Genomic DNA, 27,536 nt, shown 5'->3' with positions numbered 1-27,536 from the left:
ACAAGACATTTTTGATGGGCAAGAAAGGAACATAAGACCATGTAAAAGTTCTGGGATGATAATGTCTTGTTTATGTCAAATACAGTATGCTTCCAATTACCCTCACAAATGATTTTACAACCCATTGTTTCTTGAAAGTGCACTGAAATTACTTGAATTTATATGTCTTCATTTGCTTCTTTGCACAAAATACTTCTCTCTTGTTCATAAAGATGATAATAATATGACTTGTTTATGGTATTTGGATGATGAGACTCATATTGAATAAGACTTTGAGGAGGGGAAATTACACTCAGATGCCAGATGAGCAAAAGAACAAATATGTGAATCATCCTTTTTTCTCATCCCTCTCTCTCATCATTCTCTAGGTTGGCTTCCAGGTAAACATTAACCTAAAATTACATATTCACAGGCACTAGCTAATTCTCATGTGACATCTGTCTTCTGGGCAATACAAACCCAATATGGACAACTCATTACTTAATAGAAAATTATGGGCAATATTTGAAATTTGTCCCGAATTCTTCTGTGGCCTTGCATCATGATGGATTGGCATGATCTGGTAAAATTTCCAAGGAATTTCAAGTTTCTCAAAAAAGCAAAAATTGAAAGATAGTGTCAGGCTACAGAACTTTTCCCATTCACTCAACTAGAATGAACTTCTGAAAACGTATCCAAACGTATCACAAAGGAATTCTTTATTGAGATGAGACAATTCCTGTAGGAGTTCAAAGCAGCGTCTGAGGTCTCTCAGGCATACAGGGATACATAAGGGAGTTTAGAACCCCTCCCCTTATCTCGATGTGTATTTAGTGAAACAAAAGCCAGTATGTTAATTCCTCCCCACCCCCTTTTTAGAACGAACTATTCAAGAGATTCCCAAAGTACAATCTCACTGTGGAATTCTTATGACCTTCTCATCTCCTGGTTGTGCCTCTCAGAGGTGATAGTTCTGGCCATCTGGCTTTTCTCCCTCCATCGTATCATGTGTGGGTTATACAAATCCGATATAAGATTAAATATATTCAGGTTACATCAAGAAAGGATTTCTTTATCAACCCCCCCCCCCTTTTTTTTTTCTTCCACTGAAGAAATGACAGATACATGGATTTGACAGATAGTAATTTCTGTGCTTTGGAGAGATACTCTGGATTAAAAGGGATACAGAAATAAGATAAAAGTCATTTTAACATTGAAATCCACACAGTCATTTCAGTGACATGCTTTTTCTGGAGAATTATGATTTAAAATTGGGCTAGTGCAGAGAATTGTATGTTTAAGCCTACTTGTTTTTATCCAGACCTAATTTTTTCAGAGTTCCCTTGGAAAGAGGAATGACTATTAAGATAAAGCTATTTTTGAATCAAGCTCAGTGTTATTGTCCTGGCAATAATATAAGTTGTTTGCCACTGCCTTTGTGTGTATCTTTGTGTATGTGTTGGTGTGTTTATTTTCCCAAACACAGTTTATATACCTGGTATTTCCTAGTGATTTCCCAGCCAATTGCTATGAACCTTTGGAACAGACATGCTCTAGATTAAAATAGTTTTGCAATTCATCATTTCTTTAAATATTCTGAAATTACTGGATTTCTACGCTTTAATTAGCTTCTTGCACAAATATTTCTCTCATGCTTACAAAGATGAATATAGTAATCAGGAGTTATTGTTGTGGTATTTGCGTGATGAGAGTCATATTGAACAGAGAGTTTGAAGGGAGGTAAGTAAGTGGGAAAAATTAAAATGGCCAGGAAGCTGAATGCCAGATGAGCAAAAGGAAAAAAAATGTGAATATTGGAAATATGAAAAACATAATCATTGGACATAATGAACACAATAATTATTTCAAGATGCAATAATTGAGGCAGGATACTTTGAATGATGACCACTAAATCTAAAAGGCTTAAAAAAAACATGCAAAGTACATTGTGTTTTGTACATTTAAATCTGTTTCTTGGGAGTAAGAGCAGAAGGGGGTCATGGCAAGTGGCTGTACCCTAAGTGACCAAGGCTGATCTTGAAAAAAATCTAACCAGGATTTGGCCTGCTAAATACCTGAACACTTGGACTATCCCAAGCAGTAGCCTAAATTGGAAAGTTTAGCAGTGGTGGGATTCAATTTTTTTTTAACTGCTGGTTCTGTGGGCATGGCTTGGTGGGCAAGGCAGGGGAAAGATACTGTAAAATCTCCAGTCAGAGGTGGTATTTGCTGGTTCTCCGAACTACTCAAAATTTCCACTACCGGTTCTCCAGAACTGGTCAGAACCTGCTGAATACCACCTCTGAAGTTAAGGCAATTTCAAACTCCTTAAATGTTCTTGCCAGAAATTTTTTTGTTGCACTGATAGATCCATCATGCTCAGCCCAAGAGTGACATTAACTTTTATGGGCTTCTGGAAAGCATCTGGTTAATCAAGGTGCAGCCATTGATTAGACTTGGTCTAGAGCATAAGATTCCAATTGGGTCTGGACCACAATTCCTACAATGTGCAGTTCATATCCTTCACGTTAAATAGATTAGCTATTGCTGTGGGCTCCAAGAATTTTTCATTATTTCAACTCCATGGTGAAATAATACTAACCACTGTGCCACCAGAGCAATATTGGCATACTGGTTAGAATGCAGTATTGCAGACTGATTCTGCCCACTGCTAGGAGTTTGATCCTGATCAGCTCAAGGTTGACTCAGCCTTCCATCTTTCCAAGGTTGGTAAAATGAGGACTCATTGTTGGGGCAACATGTTAACTCTGTAAACACCTTAGACAGGGGTGGGATTCAAATTTTTTAACAACTGGTTCTGTGGGCATGGCTTAGGTGGTGGGCATGGCTTGGTGGTCATGTGACTGGGTGGATGTGGCTTGGTGGTCATGTTATTGACTGGGTGTGGCCAACTCAGTATCACTCACATCGAGGCATGCATCTCCTCGCCTGGCCTCTCATGACTGTGGGGATGCTGCAGTGTGAAAAATGGTCATAAATTACTTTTTTCAGTGTCATTGTAACTTTGAATGGTCATTCCACACAAGCCAAGTATTAGCAAAGAAGGGGAAAAAAATTCCAGAGATGTTCCTGAGACAGTCCTGCCAAGAATGTAATAAGGCTCAACGGAGAGGTAGTTTCTGTAAGCAACACCAGAATGTTTCCTTCCTGCCTTCCTATTAGGCCAGTAATTTCTTCTAACAACCAGTTCTCCGAACTGCTTAGAATGTTAACAACCGGTTCTAGCGAATAGGTGTGAACTGGTAGAATCCCACCCCTGACCTTAGAGCAGGGGTCACCAAACTTCTGGACATCAGAGATCACCAAACTCATAATTTTAAATCCCGGGGACCACTAATATGAATTTTGACTGACGGTGGCTTGCTGACATTGGTGGGAGAGAGATCTAACCTCTCTCTCTCTCCCTCTCTCATACACACATACACACACACACACAAACACACAGAGGCAGAGGTGGGAATCAAATTCTTAACAACTGGTTCTTGGGCATGGCCTAATTTGTGGGTGTGGTTTGGTGGTCAAGTGACTGACTGGGAATAGCTTGTATGTAAATATTATGAATATTTATGTAAATATTGAATTTTTTATTAAAAATTGAGCAACTTTTACCCAAAATCAGGCAAAGCAGGCAGGCAGATTGAGTTGCTCACAGAGTCACACTTAGAGATCTATGTTTCTGCCATCGGCTATTTGAGTTTGCAACTGAATAATAGAACCTTCAGTCCTAAGGGAAGCAGAGTTGAAGATCTAAAGATTAGCTAGAAAGCAAGAAATCCACCCTGCTTTCTAGCTAATCTAAATCTCCCGGCACAGCAGAACAGCTGATGGTCAGGGGGGAAAAAAGGAAAAATAGCAACTTAGCCGGGTTTGCCAGGTAAGGAGTGAATGGGCAGGGAGGGTTCCCATGGGCCATGTGGGCGGCACAGCCTTGTGTTCCTGTACAGCCTGGATTAATTGCTTTGGGGAGTGCTCTGGGGGTGACATTTCTCTGCACACCACCAAAATTTTCTTGTGGACAGCCAGTGGGCCGTGGCCCACTGGTTGGCAACCACTGCCTTAGAGAGTGCTGTAAAGTGCTATGAAGAATCTAAGTGCTATTGTTACTGCTATATAATCTAGTAAGATTTTTTGACTATGTTGGAAGAAATGTCCATCTGGGTTCAGTTCCAAGTGGAGATAAAGAAACATGGAGCCTATTTGGAAAGATGGTTTAATGGTGGAGAGCAGGACCACATGATTTGAGGTCCTGGGCAAAAAAAAAGCACATGAGTGAGAGAAGGAGAGAGATTTGTAACCTCTGTTGGGCTTTGAACTTGCTTCCTGTTCCTGTGGCAAGAAATGTATCCTGATTGGTTGTCAGATTCCCATGGGGCCATACAGGGGTAATTTTTTAGGTTGTCTTGAGTCTCAAGCTTGGTTGAATTTTGCTGGGTAATGTAATGGAGGGGCTTTGGGAAATTCCTATTATGGCTTAATGGCTTTGTCATTGTTTGGATCTGAGTGAGGGCTAATCCCATCACTATTGTAGATAAGATGTCTTTTGTCTTTCTGGGGATATTAACAAAGGTGGGGGCTGCTTTCCAACAGCATGTTTCTCTTTTTCTCATCCAGGGAGGTATAATATTCTGCCTCTAATATTTCCTAGAATATTTCATTTTTCTAGGAGAAGGGTGGGTGCTAACTTTCTACAACTTAAAGTTTTTCACATAAGGGTGCACTGTCAGATCAACTCACCAAATTACTAATCAGCAGGCTGTCTAAGAATTCTGAGAATTGCAATCCTAACATATCTGCATTGCAGCCAATTCCAGAAGGCAGCCCCGAGACGTTTACTCTTTTTCTTCAGCAACTACTGGAGAAATGAGAACTCTCTTGGAATCATACCACATTTAAAGGTGATCATTTAAAAATGGCGGTCACTTTTTAAATGGCTCTTCCAAATACTTGTAGTACCGCCTCTGCAATTTTCCTTGCTACTTTTGGCTTTATTTTCATTCTTCCTTCAACTTGTATTTCTGACGCTATTTTTGTTTTGTGCAAAAATGCAAAACAAAGTTAAGTAGAAGGCTAAAAGAAATGTTTATTCTATTTTTGTCTTAGTCTTCTGGGGTTCCCATAGGAATAAAAAAGAAGAAAGCATAATATTTGCCCCCCGCCAAAAAAAAAAATTAAACTGCATTTGGAATTAGAATTATTCTCCATTTGACAGAATAGCCACTTCTGTTATAAGTGGACCCTGATAATTTGTAAACATTAAAAGGGTAATCTGGCCCTAAAATAGTCTTTCAGCTCTCTCTGACAGATGCTAATTGTCACAATTGTCTGCTAAAATATTTTGTTTCACAAAGATGGCTTAGCAATTCCTGCCTAGAATTGTGCAACCTGACTCAAATGGGAAATGGCTTGCTGAGACTAATAAGCACTTAGGTGTAGGATGCTGTCATGGCAACCCTTCATATAATACAGAAGAAGGTAAGCCTGTTAAGTCACTCTGTTTGCCTTCCTTTTATCACTGTGAACAGCCCTGGCTTAATTACCATTCCTGGAAATTATCAGACTACCTGTTTAGATGAATATCCAAAGAGATTAATTTGGAACTGGCCATGGTTGAGGTCCAGTCATTTTTATAAATGTTCCATGGCTTTGCTGGCTTAAAATAGGCCCAATGTATGTTCGTTTCACTGGAAGATTTAAATATTTCTGCTAAAAATACTAAAATGTATTTCTTTTAGCACACCTGTTGTGGTTCTTTTTTTTCTTGTTCTTTTGCTTGTATACCTTTAAGAGTGGCATGATATGCTGTCTTTTCCCATAATGGAAGCACAGTTGTCTCAGACACACAGATATTAGGGATATGCAAAAACCCTGGAAGAGAATGGCATGAAGATCTTATCCAATCACAAGTGCTGAAGTAGCATTCAGCATCCATCTTGGCCTTTCGTAATTGAAGGAGGGAAGGCAACATCTCACTTTCTAAATGTAACAAAATGTCTTGGGCTGATCTTGTCGCCGGTCATGGATTCCTCATGATTCTTGCTAGATACTTTCTTTGGAGACACACAATTGTGAAGATATGGATATTATTGAGCCTCTGGCAAAAACTCTTCCTTCCTGTTGCTATGCTATAGTATGTATCTCAGCATTTTATGGACCACATCTGGCCCTTCAGCTGTCCTTGTCTGGTCCAGGGTTGGCGGCATCGGTAGCAGTGGGAGGAGCATTGGTGGGTGGGGATCAGCAGGGTCGTGGTGGAGGAGCAGGGTGGCAGCAGCGGGGATAGGGTGGCAGCAGGGGGGCAGGGTGGTGGCAGCTGAGGGGTGGGGTGGAAGCAAGGTGGTGGCGGGGAGTGAGAGTTGAGATGGTGGTGACCCTCCCAACACTCCCAGTTTCTCATGTGGCCCCTTAGGAAAATCAATTGTCCACCCCTGCTACAGTAAGTAAGGAGACAATGTGGTCTAGAAAAGGCATCCTACTTTGACCACACCTAATCAGTAAAAATCAAACTGCCTAATGTTGTTAAGCTGTTTGTTTTCATTCAGTTCTGGTTTCATGAAGCAGTGTTTAGAGTTATAGAAGTCTGAAGGATAAGAAAATCTCGGTATCTATTACATCCTGTATTTTTCATTTCTACAGAAAACTTTTTTTTTTTGAAAGAAACTTAGCTCTGGGTTTATTTTTATGTTTTTGTTTCTTTCATATTTGAGTAGCTTAAAGCACAGAAGATACCGGTAATTTGTTTTGGCAACAGTGAGAAGTTTATTGTGACCCATACAAAAGTATTCACTTGATGTTGGAGATTTTGCAGTGAAAAAAAAATGGAAACAAAATGTACCACCATCCTCAAATGCTGTGCAAGTCTATTTTTCTGGAATGACAGAAGCACAAGAGTTGTTCCAGAACGGCTCTTTCCTGTCCAACTCTGACAAAATGATATGAAAACCCAGCTTACACCTATGCCATCATTAAACAAGGACCATGTAGGTTGTTAAGAAAGGAGACCACATGATTGTGACTTTCAATTTCCCTCCAGCTTCTCCATTGACTTTTCTTGTTAAAATGCACCAGTGATTGTGGAATGCCGCACAGTCAGAAATCTGCGTCAATTGCCAAGCACCTCGATTGTGATGTGACCACATGGGCACTGTAACAGTTGGAACCTCAAGGACCAATCAGAAGAACCACTTGTTCAGTACTGTTGTATATTCAAACAAGTTTTGAATGAGTAGTCATTAAATGAGAACTTCCTATAATGGTTTAACTAATTCCACTTTTCTAAGTGGAAACGTGTTTTATAAATTAAGAAACAATTGAATTAACTGTGTGCGTCATATTGTCTTGGGTCTTTTATTTTACATAATTAGAATGTTAAAAAGGTGTTAAGTTCATAATGAAAGTCATAGAATTAAAACCAATTATTTGGTCTGATTTTTATTGTTTAACAGAATGTATAGAAGATTACTACTGATTTAGCTGCTAGTTAACAATTGCATTCTTTTATTTATATTTGCTACTACACCCTCTTTTTTGAAGGGTCACATGTAATGTTTTCTTATGTGTAATTGTCAGTCTTACTAATATTGTAAATGGCACAATCCTCAAACTGTTAATCTGTTTGTTATTCATTAATAAAAAAAACTTTTGGAGAAACTTGTCTGATGAAATCCTCAACTGTTTTAAAATGACCAACATCTATAATTAGTGACACCAGGTATTAAATTGAACTAGGGCATGTGATTTAAAACAGGATGTGGTATTATGAAGTAAGATTTAGTGTTCTCTCCCTAAGCAAGAAATATATGGAAGTTAGAAAAATTGTTGCACATTTGATTATATAAAATGACTTATATATTTCAAGATCTCCATTACAGTTTTAGGCAAAAAGAACCAATAAGACTGCATGAAACAACTCCTGTTGCTTCTTTTTATGTTTTGCTTTTAGCAAAGAAAATAATGTCATACATTAACTTAGAATTATGAATACAAAGGAGTGTCACTTTAGCATAGTGCTTAAGGTACTAAGCAAGAAACTGGAAAAACATGAGTTCCAATCCTTTCATAGGCATAAGGCCAGCTGGGTGACTTTGGGCCAGTCACGTTCTCTCAGCCCTAAGAAGCAGGCAATAGCAGACTACTTCTGAAATCTTGTCAAAAAAAATGCAGGGAGTTGTCAAGACGTGTACATTACAGACTGTAAATAAAATACGCAACTTTAAAAGAATGTGAGAGGTATATTGCCAGTATTCCCTATGGCCTTATTTGTCTAGTTACTGTTGAGATTGTGCAACTGTGAGAATGTAGATAAATTGCATGAAGACTGAGGCACTACCCTGTTCTCTTGCTTCTTTTGATAGCAAAATCTACCACATGGTTCTCAAATGATGCATAGTTCTTGATGGGAAAAAGTTAGCAATTAAATTTTCATTGGGGGTGGTAATACAAACTTTTGGATCGTGACAATTACTCCCTAGTATCCAATGTCCCCATTCCCATAATTCTGGAGGCAATGCATTATCTAGATTGATTTCAGTCTGACTTTTGAGCCCTTATGAACGTTTGATTTTGGAAATGGACTAAGGGAATACAATCCCATTGATTCTTGAGCATAGCATAGATCTGAAGCATCTTGGGTTAATGGATGCCACTAGAATTCATTTTATAACTTCTGTTTGCATGAAATCTTTGCAGTTTCCCAGATTTAATCGGGATGATTTTATTATACAATTAGACAGCCACAATTGGTTATAATGAATACTTTTTATCAGCACAGAATGATTCATTAACTGTGACTCCAATCAGAACGTGGTAGAACTTGCTATAGTAACTCATCTCCACCTAGCCCTAGACTTCTGTGACATATTCCATGTGGAGTTGCTTTCAAGGAGATTAGTGCACGAATAATTCAACAGATCAACTGATTTTATTAAACCCATTCTCCCATCAGCCCTGGTGGCTGCCATTTGCTTCTAAGTCCAATTCAAAACATTGATACTGATCTTTAAGCTGTTTGAGAATAACTCCGTGAAAAAGCACAAACAAGGGCAGAAGCTCTCTTTATGCTCCAGAAACTAAGCTGATACTTTAATGCACAAAAAGCAGAAGCAACAACATAGTCCTTTCATTGGGGTTCCACATTCAGTAGCTCTGTCCTTGGAAGAGTCATCCAGCTTAACCCTTCTTTTGTTTTGTTTAAGATATTAAACACATTTTTATTTCAGATTACATTCACTGAAAGAACAGTTGCATTTAAATTTCTTTTTAGCTGTCGTTTTTAGAATATGGTAGTAGACATAAAATGATTGGTTTTATCATTCCTCCATTCACCTTTGCATCATTAATTTTTAATAATCTTGTGGTGTTAATTGGGAAAGATGCTGGGTCACCTTCAGAAACTTAAGCATTTTGAAATGTAGCGAACAAGCACAGGTACAGTTCTCGACTTATGACTATAATTGAGCCCAATTTTTTTTGTTGCTAACCAGGACTGTTGTTAAGTGAGTTTTTGCCCCATTTTATAACTTTTCTTGCCACAGTTGTTAAGTGAATCAGTGCAGTTAAGTTACATGATGAGTGAATCTGGTTTCCCCATTGACTTTGCTTGTCAGAAGGTTGCAAAAGGGGATCATACGACCCTGAGACACTGCAACCATCATAGAGATCAGTTGCCAAGCATCCAAATTTTGATCATGTGACCACGAGGCTGCTGCAACGGTCATAAGTGTGAAAAATGGCCATAGGTCACTTTTTTTCAGTGCCATTTTAACTTTCAACAGTCACCAAATGAATGGCTGTAAATCAAAGACTATCTGTATCTTAAATAAAAGAAATGTGAGTTTGGGAGGCCAGATCTCTTTGGCTTGTTATGGAGAATCCTTGGAATTCTCTAAGTATCAGCTGCATTCTTCTGTACAGCATGTAAAATGGAAGTCTTGATACTAAAACTGAGCTCAGGCACTTTCTGTTTGCCCTTCATTTCATACTTTTAAATGTTGAGAAGAGAGAAGAATGACATAACACGGTTCTTTTTGCTTTTTAAGCAACATATAGTGCACAAGTCATATGTTAACTAAAACTTTTAACATCATGCAGAGTTTGATTTCAGTCCAATGCTATATTTCTGGGATGATCAGATCAGAGGTTTGTACTTGTAAGCAAACATTCTTATTCCATAGGGGGGGAAAAATCTGGTAATGGTAAATTGCTGTCTAGGATAATACAAATCAGAAAATCAGAGCAAATGTGCAACTCTAAATTTGCTTAGTTTTATTCTGTAAACTGAAGAATCGGATTCTTCAAATAATTTTGCTGTTATACCTGATCATTCCCCAATTACACTGATTACAATTTTAAAATATTAAGCTTTTCTATGTTTAGGGTGTCATTTTGACACTTTTTTGGTTAGTTTTACTGTGTGGCATCCCACATAATCCAAGATAGAAAATCATAATTCTGTGAAATATTTGGGGTGTGAACGGGTAGGATATTGTGCCTGGGCAACACTTTCCTTCTTACCTCACAAAACACATCCCCCAAATTTGAATTAGGCATAGGAAACATTCTTTCCATTTCAGGAACTATGAGAGAAATACAAATACAGAATGAGAGCTAATGTATAAAAGAGAGTTTAAAAGATCTCACTGCATCCAGTCAGGAATACATTAGTTAGGAAGTAAGTCCCTTTAATTTCAGAGGAACTTATATTTGAATTGGTTTTTTCCCCCCTCTAAAGCAATTTGCCCTCTTACTTCCCCTAGTCAATATCCCAGAAATCTCTTTTTCCACAGTGACGTAGTTCCATTTTTTTTCTTCCCCGTGATCCCCTTTTGAAACAGTTGCCTGCAGTAGATAAACTGGCTGAATCATGCAATTGGCAAGGCAGGGAAGGACACCCAATTTAAGCTTCTCCTTTCAGCCAGTTGTTCTTGGATACAAGTCCCGCACCAGGTCGGGATTCCGGATTGAATTGGAGCAGCTGCCGAATGAGAGCCTTGCAGGGCTCAGACAGGCAAGGCAGATCTTCAGGAAACATGACTCCTTTCTTCTGGCGGCAGGGCATGCTGTGAATGTGAGTGTCGTCGAAGGGCATGCAGCCAGTAATCATGACATAGAGCATTACACCCAAGCTCCATATATCATACTTTTTTGGATCATAGGGGATACCCATCAGCACTTCTGGGGACGCATATGCAGCTGATCCACAGTAGGTAGTACTCAGTTCAGGGTATCCACGCGATTCCTTGCCAAAACCAAAGTCAGTCAATTTTGCTCGACGGCCGTCTGAAGTAAGCAACACATTCTCACACTTCAGATCCCGGTGCACCAAATGCCTGTCATGGAGGTAGCGTACAGCACCCACAACTTGGGCAAAGATGTCTCGCGCTTCAGGAGCACAGGGTAATTTCCCTGCTTGTTGTACCATTTGTAGCAAGTCTGTGGATGCAGCTTCCATCACGATGTAGAGAGTCCCGTTGCAAACTTCAATAAATTCATACACTCTTACAATGTGTGGGTGCCTGATACCTCGCAAAATGGAGAGTTCCCGTGGTAGAAACTTTTCCACAAAATCCCGGGGTGCTCGACGTCGGTCCACCATTTTGATTGCTAGTGGCCCTTTGTATTTGGCCGAGGTGGCCACCCTTACTTTGGAATAGCTTCCTTCTCCCAAGGTTTGGCCCAGCTTGTAACCCAGGTCACTCAAAAGTTTGTCTCCTTTGGAAGCCCTTGACATGATGACCTGGCAAGGCTGAAAAACTTTAGTTTCCTTTCTGGGACTCAGTGCTTTAACCCATTGTGATTGGTATCTCTAGACTTTTACTCCCCATATGCCCTTTGAGGCTTGGGCTTCGAAGTCATCACTACTCAAAACATGTATTATGAAGTGCAAGGGGTGTCATGGGTTATGTCTGCAAAGCATAATCAGAAGTGTCAGTTGGCCCCTTTTGGTCCAGAGTAGTTCATTTTAGATATACTTAGGAAATCCCAGAAGAGGATTTAGTTCTTATTACCACTCTAGTTCTTTTCTGTAATGTATTTGTTTTCTATGTGGCGAAATCATGTCTGTTTTTTAGAATAGCACTTTCTCTACTGTTAGAGCCCACACACAGTTTGATTATCCTGTGCTGGATTTTTGTAATCTTTGAAGTTCTGTCACTCTCTTCTCATCTCTCAGGAATTTAGTACTTCTTTTAGAAATTAATTCTACAGTAAGCTTTCTTTAAAAAAAAAAATCCCAATGATTTAAAAGATCAAATTGTGCATAGTAATCAAGATCAGAATTTCAAACTTGATGATGTGGAATCAAATCGCTCTATTAAAAAAATGTCCCAGAACCCCTGATCAAGAGGCAAAGCTTTAGTGATAGAAGATTGGTGATATCTGGGTGGGGGGAAATCCTTTATTATGGAATCCCCTCAAATCCTTGCAGATCACTGTGGAATAGTTTGACAAATTTGACCTAAATAATTTTAAATGTCTCGGTTATGTAAATGGATCAACTTGAAAGAAAAATGACCTGAAATCCTTCATGCTAATATACTGTATATTAGCACCAGTACTCTAATACATACATACATACATACATAATGTGTGTGTGTGTGTGAGAGAGAGAGAGAGAGAGAGAGAGAGAGAGAGAGAGAGAGAGAGAGAGAGAGAGAGAAAACAGGTCAGTTAAAATGTCAATTAAAATAATAGCCTTGATTAAGAAAGCTTAGAATAGTTCTTCCAGAAGTTTCAAGGTCAAACTAGTTAGATAAAAGTAGTCTTCAGCTCATTCGGATAGAAAAGAATAGAAACTTTATTTAGTCTTTTGACCATATCAAAATATAAAACTAATACAAATGGATACAAAGAAAACAATGGGACATGTTCATTATAAGCCATCATCCCTACATTACATCCACTCTGACCCTGATCTTATTCATAACAGTTTCAATTTATGTCACTTATAGACAAATATACAGCTAAAGAGTGCCAACTATTTACAACTTTTATAGACTTCTGTGTAGCATTTGGTTCAATAAAGTATTTAGTTGGAAAAAACTTACGGATCTGATCACAGATCCCATTCTTCTCTTCAATCAAGGCAATAATATATTCAAAAACCACATGCCTAAAGATAGTTAGAAATATCATATAAATGGAAAAGTGCCAGTCCAGGTACAGCTGTTGCACACACCTGGGGAAGAAGCAACCTAGAACTGAGGAAAAATTTCCTGACAGAACAATTAATCAGTGGTTGTTGCTTTGTTCACTTTTTTTTAAAGCTGATGCCTTTGTCTAATACCCATCTGTCTGTTCTTTGTTGTTGTGTTCCCTTATTAGATTCCATTTTTAAAAGCATGGTTTTGATGCCAATTTGTATCATGTGGCACTGTACAGGTATCCTTGACTTATAACAGTTCATTTAGTCACCATGGCACTGAAGAAAGTGACTTACAACCATTTTTCACAATTACGACTGTTGCAGCATCACCACGATCACGATTAAAATTCAGATGCTTGGCAACTGACTCCTATTTATGATGGTTGCAGTGTCCTGGGGTCATGTGATAATTTTATGCTACCTTCTGACAAGCAAAGTCAATGCAGAAGCCAGATTCACTTAACAACCGTGTTACTAACTTTACAGTTGCGGTTAACAACGGTGGCAAGAAAGATGGTAAATTGGGACAAAATTCATTTAACAATTGTCTTGCTTAGCAATGAAAATTTTAGACTCAATTGCGGTCATAAACTGAGGACTACCTGTAATCTAGTCTAGGCCAGTATCTGAACTGACCACTGAGCCTTTAGCCTCAGACTGAACAAAGGAATTTTCTGCTTTTTACCCTTGATCCAAAAGCAAATACCTGCAGAACAGAATACCTGCTTGTTTATCACTCCAAACTGTCCTTTTTGGGTGTGGCAATCCTAGATTAGGGAGATTTTTTTTACAGTATTCTTGGATGCAATTCATCCTGCTGAGGCAAAATAAAATCATGCAAAATAAAGGTGACCATATTTCCATCAATTCAAGCTTCATTCCTGTTGCTTGCTGTACCTCTTGAAATCTAAATCTAAAACATTTTCTGTTTTAAAGAAAAGGAAAATTTATCCCAAATTGTATGAACTATACAGTGGATTAGCAAAACAAGTGATCAAAAATGTTTGTTCTGTCAGGATTAACTCTGGAACTCTCTATTATATCAGTTCTGTAGAAAAAATTAGAGTCCAATCAGTCTTATCAGGGAAGTGGTATCTATATAGCAATGCCTTTTAAGTGAACTGTGTAAGGTTTTTCTGACAGTTTTGCTGGTATCCAAGCATTTTTATACATGCTCAAGATTGCATGCAAGTAAAGTGATGAGGGAAAAAAATCAGTTAAGTGCAAGAACACAGCACTGTTTGGTTTCGAATAAATTCTATGAAATTATAGGATATAATTCCTTGGTCTTTTATAAGTTAATTTCTCCAGATGTTAAGCCTGCAGAAATGCTTTTTACGAGACAGTTAATAAACTGAATAATTACATGCTCGACTGTACACCATATATGCTTCTTTTTCAAGTCGGGATCCGTTGATCTAAATTACACTATTTACCCACAGCTACTGAGAAATAAGCCCATCAAATCAGGTCGGGAATCACTGATCTTGAAAGTAACGTGTGGGTTGGTTTTCAAATATTTTTTCCGCCTGAAAAAAAGTGGTTTTCAAAGCAACAAGACACCACGGCCAATTACAGTCCCTTTTAAGATTCTCGGTTATTATCTCCAGCGTTCAAGCTTTCCTAGACCCGGGATAAATGGATTTTGCTGCTTATTCTACTCCGTTTCAAACATTATCTAAGCTTTGCGGTGAAAATACGTTTTACTGCACACGACAAACGGGGGTGGGTGGGTAATCCTGGCGCGTACAGGTTGGCCGGGACCCTCCTTTCGAAAAGGAGGAAGTCAGTGAAGGAATCAGCGGCACTGTGAAAAGCCACAGACCGCCATTCCGGGAAGCTCCCGATGAGAGCAGAGAATTTGTCCTCAAATGAAGCAACATACGGCCTGCCCCGACAAAGGAGCCGAAGGAAAAGAAGGTGTGGACGGCGATAAGCAGGAGTAAATATTCTAGGTCAGAGGACAAAAGAATCTCCTCTGACCAATCGGCTTCTTTCACGAGGCACTTTGTCACATTCAGATCCATTCCGCGTCCACTGGGCGATACCATTTCGCTTGGGTGGGCCCCGTCCTGCTTTTTTATATCTCCAGCGCGGGTTGGTTACAACGCGGATAACATACGAAGCGAGGTTGATAAGACTCCGCAGCTGCTCGTTTGTCCGGCAGCCGGTGCCTCCCTTCTCTGCTTTCCTTGTGCTTTTCTTCACACTTTTTTCTTCCCTTCCCCTCACGAGGAGCAAATGGATCGGTCCGCTCGGCTATAAAAGCGCGATGCGGCACATGCTTGCCTTCCATAGAGGGAGAACGTTTGCGGAAGGAGCTGGTGCGGGGTTGGGGGAATGAAGTTACTGCGCTTACTTTCTTGGGGTTGATGTGCTCACTAGGGGTGGAGGCGGACAAGGAGCAGCAAAGCACTTTAGTGGTTGTAAAATAACAAGGAACAAGAGAAAGCGCTCCGCTTTCTTTTCTCCCTCGTTTTTCGGTGGAGCTAAGCGCGTTGTAAGAAGCAGGGAGGAGAGAAGAATGCTGGACTGGTTTTTCCCTTCCACCGGCAGGGGCGGAAATCGCAGCTGAAGCCGGCCAAACTCTGTATCCCTGTATAATCACAGAGCTCAGGCTTCTAACCCCAACCCGGCTGTACATTTATCTGCGATCAGGAGTTCCCCTTCCCCCGATTGGGAGTTCAACCAGTTTGAGCTACAGGAAAGGGTTTCTCTGTGTGCGCGCCTTCTGGTCTCTTTAAAAAAAAAAAAAGCCTTCTCACCTTGCCACCGCCAGCTGTACATATAATTGCCTTTTTTTTTTTTTTGGGAAAAGCTGGTCAAACTCACATCCCGATCCCCGGCTGCCCTCTGGTACCCAGTGCTCCGCTGGGAAGGGATGGTTTGTCCTGCTCATTCTGTCCCCGCAACACCCGTGTCTTTCTCCTGAGCAAGTAGCATGAGCATGGCAAACGAAACATACCTCTGCATAAAAGATATAAAGCCCGGACTGAAAAATGTAAATGTCGTCTTTATTGTACTGGAGATAGGTAAGTGGGGTCCCTTGGAACCATCGCGTTCATTGTTTTCCTCCCTCAGTCTCTCCTCCCGCCTCCCCTTCCTAATCTTTCCTTCTCCCTCTTTTCTAGCTCAGTTACTTTGTGTGTGTGTGTGTGATAGAGAGAATGTGTTTGAGTTTGGGACACGTGGTCACTTCAGGGAAAGGGTTGGCAGTCCCAGGGGTGGTGTGCTCCACCCTTAAAAAAAAGATCCTATTTTTAAACAGACTCATTCCAGATTTTTAGCGACCTTCTGGTTTTTTTTTTAATATTTAGTATTTCTCTGCAATTAGTTCCAAAGTTTTAAGCTCCATAATAACTTCAAAATCATATTTACAGGTGAATAAGTTATGGTGAAGACTCTATTGAGTCATTCTTTCTAAGTCTGTCTCATTTGCTTTCTCTCTCTCTCTCTCTCTCTTTGTTTCCTGCCAGGGCGTGTTACCAAAACCAAAGATGGACATGAGGTCAGGGCGTGCAAAGTAGCTGACAAGACAGGAAGTATCACCATCTCTGTGTGGGATGAGCTTGGAAGCCTCATCCAGCCAGGTGATATTATTCGGTTGATCAAAGGGTACGTAATGCAAAATAAGGATGATGTCAGGCTGAGCTCAGCCTGGCTTGTTTGCTCTAGAAGCAGTTTGTCTGCTTCTTGGAAGGCAAGTGTTCCTGAACATGGAGTAGGTAAACTTGCACTGAAGCAGCTGTGACTTCCATCTCTTTTGGAGAAAGAGGGCAGTGGGAACAGGAATTCTTCTCTTGCAAGGCTGCAGTGAGAACAGCAAACTGGCTGTGCTTTCTTTAAACTGGGTTTGCCTCAATCAATATACTGTACATAGGAAGAATTGTTGGGCTGGCTCATCCCTTTGCCACATCTAACCCACAAATGCCTGTTGACTGACAATACTTCTTCAAGGTTGTTCCAATCCTCTAACGGCTTGATCAGTTTAACAGGAGGAGAGGCAAAGATTGGCCAGCAGAAAGGGGGCCCTGTGCCACTTTGTCTCTTGGAAAAACACCTGTCCCCTCAGTGCTTACCTCCCATGAACTACATTGAGAGATCAGCTCCCGAGGGTAAGTGGCAGGCAGAGGAAAGGGTTCATTTCACTCTTTCCTCTGGTCTCCCCTCCCTCTCTGTCACACACAGTGGTTTGTATATGATTGGAACTGGCCCAGATATAAACAAAACTGTTGTCTCTGACTTGGTGTGTGGCAGTGGAGCCTTTCTTAACCACATGTTAGCCTTGACTGACCTCTTAAAGCAGCCTTCCCCACCTTATGACTTCCAGTTTTCCAACCAACATGGCCACTGATCAAGTTGGCTACAGGTGGTGACACTTTGAAGAACTGGATTGGGTGGGGGGGCTTAAGGAAACAGGTGACCCGCTCAGTTTTCCTTATTGTCTCTGTGCCCGTTTTGTAGAAGTGGGTTGACTTAAGGGATTTTCTATAAAGGAGAAGCAAAGCTATGCTCCTTCAGGAGTCAAGTTGAACATTGCAGTAGTAGAACTCTGACTTGGGAAATGTTCTAGAGTTGTGAAATAAAGAGATATCCAGATAGCAGAACTTAACTGACTTTATCTAATTTGGGGGGCTGGGGGCAGGGAGACCATGGTCAGATCAGATTAGCATTTGGATGGGAAGCTGCTAGGAAACCTTTGAGCCAGAAACCAAGGAATCATATTTATATTTATCTATCTTATAGGAAGAAAGCAGTGGAAACAACTTTGGTATTGTTGCCAAGGAAACAACATGGCATGTCATAACATCAGCAAGAGTCAAGCTTGATCTAAGGGAGATTTCACTTCTTTAAAAGACTGTCATAACTATGAGCAGGAAGACATACTAGAGCTGCTCTCTGCATTCATATCTTCTCTGTAGACAGAGTAGTTTAGGTGGATGATAATTTTTGGCTTCCCCATAACTGAAGCAGTTTTCTGCAGAGGGAGGGAGGGAGGGAGATATTTGGTGGTGCTCAGCTTCATAGCTCTGAACACCTTGTCTAACTTCCTGAGCTTTTTTTAAAAAGACCATAATTTTATTTACATGGCTTCCCAGTAAAAATCAACACCTGGAAGCAGCCTTTGGACAAGACATCCTGTTTAATATCTTCTCAGATATCCACTTGTAAATTGTGGGTCTCACTGCTGTTTTTAAAATTTACACCTCATTTTTCAGTATCTGAGCTGGCCCAAAGTAGAGTTGAAAAATTCAAGGCCTCCTCCCTCCAATGTCTTCGGCAAAATGGGCCCTGTTTATTTTATAATCCTGCAAGTGTGACATTTCCACATTTAGCATACCTTGGACAGAGGCATGTGACATATCCTGAATGAGGCTGGAACATATTCTTTGGCTTAAGCTTAAAATACAGCCATGGCTGCTTACTTGGGAACAATGCAAGACTTGCTTCTGTATCAATGGGCAACCAGATGTAACCCTTAGACTAACTTGTAAGCATTCATAGGGCAACTTGGTGCAATACCATATTAAAATTGATTTCTATTCGCATTTTAGCAGAACTCATACGTGACTCACACAAAGGGATAACTTATTTGAAGATTGATACCTCAATACTTTGGCTGCCTGTGCAAAAGTTATTAGAAGCGATATTAATTTGTATAAGCAGACCGTATCTTCCTCCCCTTTCTATCAGCCTCAGTGAAATCTTGGTAAAGAGTTACTTTGTTGAATTATGAGTCTCAAGGGCCAACTGGAGTCATAAAGAGGAATGTATTATAGGAACCATACTGAATGCAAGTTTCAGTTACTTAATTCTTTAATATGATAAAATAAGGTTATCCCAACTGGTTCTTAATTACAATCAAAGTATAGAAGTCTGCAATTAATGTAAGGCAAATCCAAGTTTAAGGCTTCAGTGCTTCAAGTGTATTTTTTATTGTATTGATGATAAATGTGACAGCATTTGATGAGGGATGGTTTGTTTTATCCTGATAAAACTTGTACAATCACTCCATTCTCTTCTGGTGTCTCTAATGGTTCAATCAGAATAGAGCTGGAAGGGACCTTGGAGGTCTTCTTGTCTAATCTCCTGCTCAAGCAGGAGACCCTATACCAGGGGTCTTCAAACTTAACAGCTTTAAGACTTGTGGATTTCAACTCCCTGAATTCCTCCTCCAATCATGTTAGCTCAGGAATTCTGGGAGTTGAAGTCCACAAGTCTTAAACTTGCCAAGTTTGAAGTCCCTTGCCCTATACCATTTGACAGTTCAAGCTTTTCTTAAAAAACTCCAGTGATGAAGACAACTTCTGATGGCAAGCTGTTCCACTGGTTAATTGTCCTCATAGTTAGGAAGTTTCTCCTTAATTCCAGGTTGCTTCTTTCCTTGTTTAGATTCCATCCATTCTGTAATGCTGCTTGTGTTTCCTTGCTTAGGTATGCCTCTCTGTGGAAAGGATGCCTTACACTTTATACCGGAAGGGGAGGTGACCTGCAAAAAATTGGGGAGTGAGTATCTCAATTTGCACATAATCTGTTCATTGTTTGAAGCCTGATAGGTAAGGCAAAATCTGGGCCCTAAGGGAAAAAGTCTCTCTGCCATTTACTCCTCCTCTGTGGTATTGATACAACTTTATTTGGTTTTATTTGCCTGAAAGTGGGGTGGGAGAATATAGAGCTTGAGAACATCAACTTCAGTAGCTAAGAAATGGCATCTTAATAAGTCTTTTCCATCCAGCATAATTTCTGTCTTTTGATTATAGTTGTAAACAGGTAAGTTTAGCCATTTGTTAGGTTAAGACATTGTCACTTTCAAGGACTTGCAGCATGAAAATCTGAAGTCCTCTATTTATCCACAGGCCAGGTACGGTAGAGGCAGCCGCAATGCGAGCTTCCACATCCTACTCTGGTATTGAGCTCCAGTCTCCTGGAGGAGCCAGCTTCTCTAGGGGTGTAAAGGTAAATTTCCCCCTCTATATAGCAGAATCTTTTAGGTTCTAATTAAGGGCTCTGAGATATACTGAATCAGACTGTTGACTTGTCTAGCATTTATCAACTTTGGGTAGGCTGTTCATCGAGACCTGTAATAAAACTTTAAAAGCAAAGAACTGGACCCATTCAGATTTTATTTTTACACTTTAGGGGCTGGTTCATCTTGACATGAATGATGATGGGAGCATTAGATGATCATCAGAGGTTTAACCCTGTATTGAAGATATACTGAAAATGTTTCTCCTTGCATTGTGTCAGATGCAGTGGAAGAATTCTTGGCATTCAACTCTCCATTTTCTGTGAATTGGGCTAGCTATGTATATTCAATAAATGAGGATTAATGTGCTAGTGACCCCATTCAAACTTTTCAATAATTGGTCCATAATTCATTTTCCAGTTATTCTGTCATAATCATGCATTGTAAACTAGGCTAGATTGGACAGGAATATTTAGGGCATAATTTCAACAATTGGAATGTTAAGTGGCCTCTGTGATTATACTCATAGCCTAATTTATGTAACGTGACTTCGAATTATTCACAGTACATTACCTTCCATTAAATCTGCTTCCATTTTTTTTTAATTAAAGCAAAAAAATCCAAAGGTGCCTAAAACTTGTAGGAAACAATAGCACTTTACAGCCCTCTCTAAGCAATTTACAGCATATTGTGCCCAACAGTCTGGGTCCTCATTTTACCCATCTTGGAAGGATGGAAGGTTCAGTCAACCTTGAGCCATTCAGAATCGAACTGCTGGCAGCCGGCAGTCAGCAGAAGTAGATTGCAGTACTGCATTCTAACCACTGCACCACCACAGATGTTGTCATAAAGGGGAAAAAAGTGTACAGGAATAGTTTTGTTAGAAAATAAGTGTTGCAATGGAAATGGCATAGGGTAGGTATTTTAGCCAAAACAGGGCTGATGACCTGATGATCTGGATTTAGAGAAGATTAGTATACATTTCTAAAATAGGTGGCTATCTGATTTTAGTTTGGGGAGGCTAAGTGACGCCAGAGATTGAAATGCATTTGTTTTGGATTTGCCAGTGTGAAAGAACATTCTGCTGAGCACAGTGTCACTTAATAGATTCTATCCCACAGGAGACTCAGACCACAAATACAAGTGTTTGGAAGAAGAGGTTTAAAAGAGCAATTTAATATGCAGAATTTTGGGGGTGCACTTACGTATTTGGCATGTTAACTGGTCTTAAAATACTTCTCTTTGGAACTTGTTGCACACTAGCCTTACTGTGTTTTCTCTGTATGGCTCAGATCTAGGCATGTTTTCATATAAGTGAGGCATTCATGATTCAGTGGATCTCCCCCTCAGGGAAACGTACAAAGGGTTGTAGCCCTGGTGTGTATCCTTTTGCAGAAATGATTAGAATGTTAAATACAGGCATCTACAGTGGAAGGAAACGGGAGCTTAGAATTGCAACCTTGGAAGCCAGTCCCATCGCTTGTACAGGCTTTAGTTTTCTCGGGTCCCGAACTTTGGATAAGCTAAAGCATCAAATTTGGGGACTGTATTTCTCATTGGTGATCTTGTAGCCCTTTCTGGCTGCCTTTAGGGTTTATTGCTTGGAAACGGGATAGAGGCTGCAGAAATAGTCGTGGCAAGAAACTTCATTCTCTCATGAGTTTGTTTTTCTGTGCAGGTTCTGCATGGTGTATTCAGAGGTGCCCAACTTCAGTGAACCCAATTCAGATCACCCTGGGCAGCCGAATAAAGTGGTAGGTTTGTCACATGCAGCTCCGTTCTGGGGTCTGCCATCAGCAGCTTTAAGCTAGGTTTTTCTTGGGTCTTATCCAGGATGACCTTTTCGCTACAGTGGATTTTCAATCTTTAGGGGAACCATGGGCAGGGGAGGGGGTAACTTTTTCAAGGGAAAAGGGGTTTGTTTTCTTAATGCTTTTTTTCCCCTTTGCATTTTTTTTTCAAGGCACAGGGTGAGCAGGCTAACAATTCCATTCTGTCAGCTAATTCGGGTACTTGTACTTTTGGGCCAACAGGTAAGTAAGTGTGTGGGAAGTAGGAGAAAGCATGGAATGGCTATTTGGGAAGATGCGTTTAAATTGTGGTTGATTTTAAAAAGCAAAGCTAAGAAACTATACTTAACTTTGGCTTGCTGCTAGATTAACTGTAATAATTAAAGCCAAATTTGATAGAGAATTTAAGCAGCAAGTTGACTTTACCTCCCTAACTCTGGACTTGTCGCTAATGACCCCGAAGTCGTTGGCTGAGATGGGCGGCTATAGAAATAAAATAAGTTAAAATAATAAATCCAAAACTTTGCTAGACAAATAGGAGGAATATTCACTGCTCCTTGTCCAGTCAGATTTTGGTAATATGTCAATTTACATCTCCCATTCCACAGTTTCATGTAACAAATAAATAAACCATGGACAGACCAGGCATCTGTTTCCTTCAGTATAGTCTCATATACACCAACCATTTTATCAGGGCAACTTACTGGAGAGAACATACACAGGGAACTGATTTTGAAGAACCTCGAGCTCCTGATACAACAGATGTATTTAACCCAAAGCTAGACATAATAAAAAAGTATCTGCTACATAATCTTTGTAAGATAATTGTTTCCAGCAAGTTAATACCCAATAAAGATTTTGTACTATCACAACAACTTTTAAGATGAACTTCAACTCCCAGAATTCTCCAGCCGCCATCTTCAAGTCCCCACGTCTTAAAGTTGCTGAGGTTGGAAAACACTGGCTTAGATGGTGATTTGCTATGTTACCTTCTTTTAATTAGCTTTGGTGCCTGTTTATAGATAAGCAGGAATGACCTGCATTATACAGAACTCGCCCAAGATCCTGCTGCATCACTAAGACTGTTACCGCTAGTGCATTGATTACCACCGTGTGGCAAGCTGTCCCTGGGGACTCTGTGGTGTCCACTGGTGATTTCACATGCTCTCGGCAACTTCATACTAAATGCTCCCTAGTTAAAGAACAGGCTCTTTTGAGCATTAGCAGTCTCCATTGTTAAAGAAATGTGGCCTGAGAAAATAGAAAGTTTGGTGACAGTTTTTTTTTAAATTTTCCTTTTTTTTTTTTCCCTCCCTAGGAAATGGTTTGACAACTGGACCGGAGTTGAGTGGATTGTCCACTGCTTACAATCATGCCCCCACCTATGCAGGTTCTGGGAGGTCTGGCGGACGTGGCCCCGCTCCTCTTGCGTCTGTGCTGTCTAACAATGCTCGTCCCTTACAAAGCACAATTAGTAATGGGAGGGACCCCCGCAGAGCCTCCAAAAGATGACCAAACCAAACGCCACCCTGTCCACACCGTTAGCCTACTTGAACACTTGCTGCACTTTTATTTATGGTTTACTGTGAAAACGTTTGTTCTTTCTGATTCTCGGCCCAGAGGGAGAGACTTTCTCACTTCTATGCCTCCCCCGTCTCCTCCCCCCGGCCCCGATTCAAAATTAAGTGAAGCTACCGATCATGCGTCGTCACCCCAGAAAGCGTGTGGAAAATATAGAAGCCTATTTGAAAAGAGATTTCCTTGTTAACTATTAGTTGCCGTTTTCCAAAAGGTGGCTCAGTATTTGCCTGGATAAGTATTTTTATTTTGGTTTAAGTTTGTGTGATGCAGCCTTAAGATGTTTGCTTTATTTCCTTTCTGCTCTTGGGACTGACACACATCCCAGTTTGTGGGAGTTTGTGATAATTGTGGGTGGGATAGGAAGGGGTAGGAAGAAGTTCCATCTAACAAGCCAGTTCTTAATTAAAATTTCTAACAATAAGTGCAGATGAACTGTCCAAGCTGGTTGACTTGTATTTGGTTGGGGTTGATCTCATGGCAAGAGTCAGACGTGTCTTGTCAAAAAAGTGTACACTGATAAGAATCCAACTTTTACACAGAATAGAAATCCCAGATTTTTACCAGATAGCCTGCCTTTCTCAAAATGCCACAGAACTTTAAATCTCTCAAACATACATCTGTTTTTTTTAATTACCCTTCTCGGAGATTTGAAGTTTTTTTCATACTCGAAGTAGGTTATTTTGTCGTTTTGAGGTTTTTGTTGGTGTCCAAATTCCCAGCTGGTATGGAATCTCCTGGAAAAACCTTTGCCAGTTGATTCTGCAGATCGATTTCAACTGGCAAGGAGTGGTTTCAAGATGGTTTATGCGCAAGGAAAAGAGGAAAGATTTCCTGTACACAGCCAAAGAGCAGCCCAGACATGGAAATTTTCCATTTGCACTGTTTTCCCCTCCTGGAGCATGAGAATATTGAATCTCAGACTTGCAAATTATGCAGGGCTGTTCTCAAGGGGTAAATAATTAAAGCAGTTGTGGCGCTCCACCCTTTTTATAGGTGAAATGTGAGGTATGCAGCATATAATGAAAGGGTGAGGGGTGTCACAGTAGCATGGCGCTGCTTGCATTCTTTTTACAAAAGGATCCTTCGGAAACCTCTGAAGCCATGAGCTTCCTAAGATTATTAGCAGTATAAATCTCCCCCTGACAACTGAAGGTGATATGCTACAAAAGAAAAGAGGGGAAGTGATCAATGATAACATTCCCTTTTTGTGAGAACCCTCAATTCTCAAGTGCCTGTTAAATCAATGTTTTTGCAGTTCTTAAATGGTAGAGGTGGGATTTTTTTTTGGGGGGGGGAAGTATCTTGACTGACCTATTCAAGTTTTCAGGTTGGTGAGTTTGAGAAAGCAGAATAACACTGGCATTAATACTAACTTTTATGGTTGGAAAAAAACACGCTTTGTAATTATTCCTGGTAGCTATAAAACTATCCAGTCTTTAAGATTATGATTTGGAGTATATCGAAATGCTATAAAATGACTGGATTATCCCATCTTAACCTTTTGGATGAAGTTTCATAATTAGATTTGCACTAACTGTATTTTAAGAAAAAAATAAATCTTGAGGTTTTTTTTTTTAACGTGTTTAAAAAAAACAGTTTGAAGCAATGACTCCTGTTTGTCCAGATTTACGTGGACATAAATATAATTCCTAAATATAAAGGATGTAGGTCTATACTAATCTTTATAACAAATTTTGGAAGCATTTTCCCACTGTCCTTTTTCTAAAACGGTGTGTCCTGTTAAATTACATTAGTAGATGTTTATTGAAAACTTCAGTAGTATATGAACCTGATTGGAAGGGAACGTGATCTGTTTGAAACGCCCTAGCATACATACTATTTTATGTAATTTTGGATCTTGCATCTTGAAATGGGAATGCCCATGACACAATGTCTTAAGAAACTGAATGTTTCCTGAATAAAATCTAGTACCTGCAGCTTTTTGATCTATTCACACCTTGTACAGTCATGTCTTAATATTTAGATAAGGTATGGAAAACAGTTCTTCCAATAGCTTTAAAAAAAAGAGAAACTGGACAGGCTTGTTTATAAGTTTAGGTGTTAATTGGAAAGTAGCTTCCTGATCCTATACAACCATGACATTCTCCCTTTAAAAACCAAACTTTGACCACTGGTGTTGGCCCCTGTGAGTGGAAAAAGTAAATTTAATCCTATTTCTGCTGGTTCTCAAATCTTAGTGCATTTGGCTTAACCAAGATTGGCTGATACAACACATTAATTGAACATTTGGCTTATACAGTTTATGAGCCTTATATGATGGCTAACCTAACTGCATTCCATTATGGTGACAAATTAGAGAATCAAGCATAATTTATTGGTTTCCATGGGCCACTTAAAAGTGTTCTTAATTCTAAAGTAATGGCAATAGCACTTAATACATTGCTTTACAACCATTTATATAGTCTGCATATTGACTCCAATAATCTGGGTCTTCATTTTACTGACCTCGGAAGGATGGAAAGATGAGTCAACCTTGAGCCAGTGAAAATTGAACTGCCAAACTGGCAGTCAGCAGAAGTAGCCTGCAGTACTGCAGTCTAACCACTGCCCCATCACAGCTCATTTAATCCTATCTTAAAGAAGTTAAACATCACCATCTTTATACTGGCAGGTTCTAATTTAAAAAAATAGCCTCCACTAAAGATGTTGGAAAAACATGAATGTTAAGAGATGCTTTTATGTGACTTGAGCATTGGGTGGTCATCCTGTATGAATACTGATGTCACAGGGATAGGACTTGATTTGTGGGTGGGTGAGAATATGATCCCTTTAATCCTGTTTTAGAGTTTATTGTTTTTTGTGTTGTCTTTCAAAATAGCTGAAGATCTTCATCATTTTTAACAATCAAAGATTCCAGAAAAAGGATGGAGGACTACATGTTACCCACTGCATGAAGGCCAAGGCCTTTTTCAATCAGTCTTAACTTTACTACTGTAAACAAAATGAATTATTAGCTATGAACTACTGCTAGTCTCAGTGCCCATCCTATGTCCATCCCTTCCACTCATCACTGCAATAATTATCCACTTCTGTTAATAAAATGGTAACAATTACATTTTCTTGCCTCAAACTCATCACGCTGCAAAAAATGGGATGGGCAAAGTGATATACACATAAATAGTGAGATTCAAGCATCCTTGCAAATGCTATAAGATGGCTGGATCCCTTAGCTCAGGCATTCTCACAAATGTGGAAAGTCTTGGGGCTGTGGAATAAGTTATTCCATACTGATAAAAATTCTAGAGCAAAATTATGTGATAATTATGTGCCTATGAAAGCTTGGAAGTGAAAATGGATCTTGCTTCCCCCCCCCCCCTGTTACTTTAGCATTACTAGTCTTGGCATTTGTTACTTAAGCATTAAAACTGCTTCTAGCATGAATGTAATAGCTGGCCATATCTAGCTGACCTCGGCTGATCTTAAAAGGTAAATGGCACTTCATTCTTTGGGGCCATCAGGAATATCTAGGTCAGGGGTGTCCAACCGTGGCAATTTTAAGACTTGTGGACTTCAACTCCCAGAGTTCCTCAGCCAGCAAAGCTGGCTGAGGAACTCTGGGAGTTGAAGTCCACAAGTCTTAAAGTTGCCAAGGTTGGACACCCCTGATCTAGGTAGACTAGATTGAGAAGCTAAAAATCTGGAAGAAGGCATTGATGCATAAGTAGTAGGACCAAAAAACATTTAGTCCACTTGCTTTGTGTGTGTGAAGCTCGAATTTAATTGTGAATGACTGGTGTTCCCCAGCACAGCAGTGAGAACGGTTTAATTTGCATAGTTGAAATCAACATAAGGTTATCAGGATCTCTTTATTAAGGGTCATGTTGCATGAGATCTTCAGGAAGCCACCAGCAGTTCCATTATGTAGGAAGTTCTCAATGATACTTGGAATTAAGTCAATATAATCTCAATATTACAGCCATGGAGCAACAGCACATTTGGAAATGTAGATCCAAGAATATGAAATCTTATTATGAAACCAAGTTTATTCACATGCAAATTGGTTTTTGACCTTTAAAACAAAACAAAAATGAGTCAGGGA

At 39.9% G+C, this 27,536-nt stretch overlaps 2 protein-coding genes across 2 annotated transcripts; one reads left to right on the top strand and one right to left on the bottom strand.

The window, feature by feature from the left end:
- Positions 1-10,891: 10,891 nt before the first annotated feature.
- LOC113412354 (testis-specific serine/threonine-protein kinase 6-like) lies at positions 10,892-11,725 on the bottom strand. The gene has a single exon (XM_026667895.1). It carries the CDS (start codon positions 11,723-11,725, stop codon positions 10,892-10,894), a length of 834 nt encoding a protein of 277 aa, XP_026523680.1.
- Positions 11,726-15,432: 3,707 nt separating this feature from the next.
- NABP1 (nucleic acid binding protein 1) lies at positions 15,433-25,413 on the top strand. The gene is made up of 6 exons (XM_026667990.2): positions 15,433-16,170; positions 16,615-16,753; positions 19,574-19,645; positions 21,784-21,859; positions 22,069-22,138; positions 23,214-25,413. Exons 1-6 carry the CDS (start codon positions 16,080-16,082, stop codon positions 23,405-23,407), a joined length of 642 nt encoding a protein of 213 aa, XP_026523775.1. The 5' UTR covers positions 15,433-16,079; the 3' UTR covers positions 23,408-25,413.
- Positions 25,414-27,536: the final 2,123 nt, after the last annotated feature.

The sequence above is a fragment of the Notechis scutatus genome, chromosome 1 (genome assembly GCF_049901735.1).
Source record: "Notechis scutatus isolate UNSWTSFEM ecotype Mainland chromosome 1, rNotScu1.2, whole genome shotgun sequence".
In the NCBI taxonomy this organism is placed as follows: domain Eukaryota; kingdom Metazoa; phylum Chordata; class Lepidosauria; order Squamata; family Elapidae; genus Notechis; species Notechis scutatus.
The sequence above is the reverse complement of the archived record's forward strand: the minus strand, read 5'-3'. Positions and strand labels throughout refer to the sequence as shown.